This window comes from Salvelinus sp. IW2-2015, linkage group LG16 (genome assembly GCF_002910315.2).
Source record: "Salvelinus sp. IW2-2015 linkage group LG16, ASM291031v2, whole genome shotgun sequence".
In the NCBI taxonomy this organism is placed as follows: Eukaryota; Metazoa; Chordata; class Actinopteri; order Salmoniformes; family Salmonidae; genus Salvelinus; species Salvelinus sp. IW2-2015.
In genome coordinates, this window is record NC_036856.1 from 39591059 (window position 1) to 39594165 (window position 3107).

The 3107-nt window shown below is 44.3% G+C and overlaps 1 protein-coding gene across 1 annotated transcript in view; it reads left to right on the forward strand.

Annotated features, from left to right (window-relative positions):
* Window positions 1–3107, forward strand: part of hmcn1 (hemicentin 1) — a 277402-nt gene that overhangs the window by 162658 nt on the left and 111637 nt on the right. The window contains 2 exon segments of the mRNA XM_070447449.1: window positions 82–253; window positions 2780–2907. Of these exon segments, the coding sequence (XP_070303550.1) occupies window positions 82–253; window positions 2780–2907 (300 nt within the window).

The window sequence follows — 3107 nt, forward strand, 5'->3', positions numbered from 1 at the left end:
TCTGTCTGTCTGTCTGTCTGTCTGTCTGTCTGTCTGTCTGTCTGTCTGTCTGTCTGTCTGTCTGTCTGTCTGTCTGTTCAGTGCGTCCCAGGCAGAGCGGGGGCTCTGGAGGGGTGGGGAGCAACGGTGGGGCCCTGGAGGTGTCTGTCATCGAGGGAGAGGACGTGACCCTGCCCTGTGAGGTCCAAAGTATCCCCCCTCCAATCATCACCTGGGCCAAGGAGAAACAGCTCATCTCCCCCTTCTCACCCAGGTAGCACACATGCACACACAGACACACGCAGACTCACACACATACAGTGTCTCTGCTCTCCTCTCGACCTGGAATTCACCCATGTCCTGACATGTCTTGGACTTGGCTCGAATCAACATGGCTGACTGTGGTTGATGTGTATCAGAAAGTTTTAATTTCAAGGGCTAGGAAAGACGGTGTGTGTCAATGTGTGTGTATGTGTACAGTGCATTCGGAAAGTATTCAGACCCCTTGACTTTTTCCACATTTTGTTATGTTACAGCATTATTCTAAAATTGATTAATTATTTTTTCATTAATCTACACACAATACACCATAATGACAAAGCAAAAACAGGTTTTTAGAATGTTTTGCTACAAAAATGAAATACCTTATTTACATAAGTATTCAGACCCTTTGCTATGAGACTCGAAATGCAATCAATCAATCAAATGTATTTATAAAACCCTTTTTACATCAGCAAAATGTAAAAAGTTTCTGTACAGAAACCCAGCCTAAAACCCCAAACAGCAAGCAATGCAGACGTAGAAGCTCAGGTGCATCCCGTTTCCATTGATCATCCTTGAGATGTTTCTACAACTTGATTGGAGTCCACCTGTGATAAATTAATTGGACATGATTTGGAAAGGCACACACCTGTCTATATAAGGTCCCACAGTTGACAGTGCATGTCAAAGCAAAAATCAAGCCATGAGGTCGAAGGTGTTGTCCATAGAGCTCCAAGACAGGACTGTGTTGAGGCACAGATCTGGGGAAGGGTACCAAAACATTTCTGTAGCATTGAAGGTCTCCAAGAACACAGTGGCCTCCATCATTCTTAACCCTCCTATTATATTGCGGGTCAATTTGACCCACGTTCACCCATTTCCACCCATTTTCCACTTTTTCTCCATGAAATTAAATGACTTTTCCTCATTTAGGGTCATGAACCTAACTTCAAAATGTGGACACACTGATGTGTTGTGGAATGTCTGTGTAGATTCTGTATACAAACATGATGTTGTGGGTCATTTTGACCCGGAGGTATTCACGTGTATAGATATTCGCACAGGTCCAAAATAAACAAGTGTCTTCTCTTTATTTAATTTTGACTGGTTCTGATTGCACTTTTATAATGATGTTTGGGTGAAAAGGAGCTTTCCCAAGCTTCTCCTTCTCAGTGTGAGAGCAGCAGATCTCTGACAGAGACACTCATAATGAGCTCAAAACAGAAAAGGCTTGTTTGTGAGAAAGGAAATATGTTTAACAAATAGTTATTGTATTTCTTCTTTCTGAAAGGTCTGACAAGACTAAATAAAGTATGGGCTGGTCCTTTGACTGCCTAGAGGGTGTTTAAAAACTGTGCGGGTCAATCTGACCCATATCACAATGGGCTTAATTATTTTTCAGCAAAGCACAAGGGTTAAATGGAAAATGTTTGGAACCAACAAAACTCTTCATAGAGCTGGCCCCTCGGCCAAACTGAGCAATTGGGGGGGTAAGAGCCTTGGTCAGGGAGGTGACCAAGAACCTGATGGTCACTCCAACTGAGCTCCAGAGTTCCTCTGTGGAGATGGGAGAACCTTCCAGAAGGACAACCATCTGTGCAGCACTCCACCAATCAAGCCTTTATGGTAGAGTGGCCACTCCTCAGTAAAAGGCACATGACAGCCCACTTGGAGTTTGCCAAAAGGCAGCTAAAAGACTCAGACCGTGAGAAACAAGATTCTCTCGTTTGATGAAACCAAGATTGAACTCTTTGGCCTGAATGCCAAGCGTCATGTCAGGAAACCTGGCACCATCCCTACAGTGAAGCATGCTGTGGGGATGTTTTTCAGCGACAGGGACTGGGAGACTAATCAAGATCGAGGGAAAGATGGATGGAGAAAAGTACAGAGAGATCCTTGATGAAAACCTTCTCCAGAGCACTCAGGACCTCAGACAGGGGTGAAGGTTCACCTTCCAACAGGACAACAACCCTAAGCACACAGCCAAGACAACGCAGGAGTGGCTTCGGGACAAATCTCTGAATGTCCTTGAGTGGCCCAGGCAGAGCCCGGACTTGAACCCGATCGAACATCTCTGGAGAGACCTGAATATAGCTGTGCAGCGATGTTCCCCATCCAACCTGACAGAGGTTGAGAGGATCTGCAGAGAAGAATGGGAGAAACTCCCCAAATACAGGTGTGCCAAGCTTGTAGTGTCATACCCAAAAAGACTTGATGCTGTAATCGCTGCCGAAGGTGCTTCAACAATGTACTGAGTAAAGGGTCTGAATACTTATGTAAATATGATATTCAATTTTTTTTTTACACATTTGCAAAAATGTCTAAACGTGGTTTTGCTTTGTCATTATGGGGTATTGTGTGTAGATTGATGAGGAACTATTTTTATTTCATCAATTTTAGAATAAGGCTGTAATGTAACAAAATGTGGAAAAAGTCAAGCAATCTGAATACTTTCTGAATGCACTGTATGTATCCCTGTGTGCGTGTTCAATTTACTTGATGTGTATTTACATTTGTGTTTGCGTGATTCCTCTCCCAGACACACCCAGCTGCCCTCTGGTTCCATGAAGATCCTGGAGAGCCGGGTGTCAGACAGTGGTCTGTACGTTTGTGTGGCCTCTAACATCGCAGGCAACTTCACCCAGAACATTCTCCTCAGTGTCCTCGGTAAGGGTCAACACTACAACGATAGCACATGGAATGAATGTGTACATGTACATCGTATAGCTGCTGGCAGAATACCCCTTTCCACGTAACAATATTCGGGATAGGGGAGGAAGTTCTACTAAAACTCCTGCCGGACGTGGCATGAAAATCTCTCTCTCTCTCTCTCTCTCTCTCTCTCTCTCTCTCTCTCTCTCTCTCTC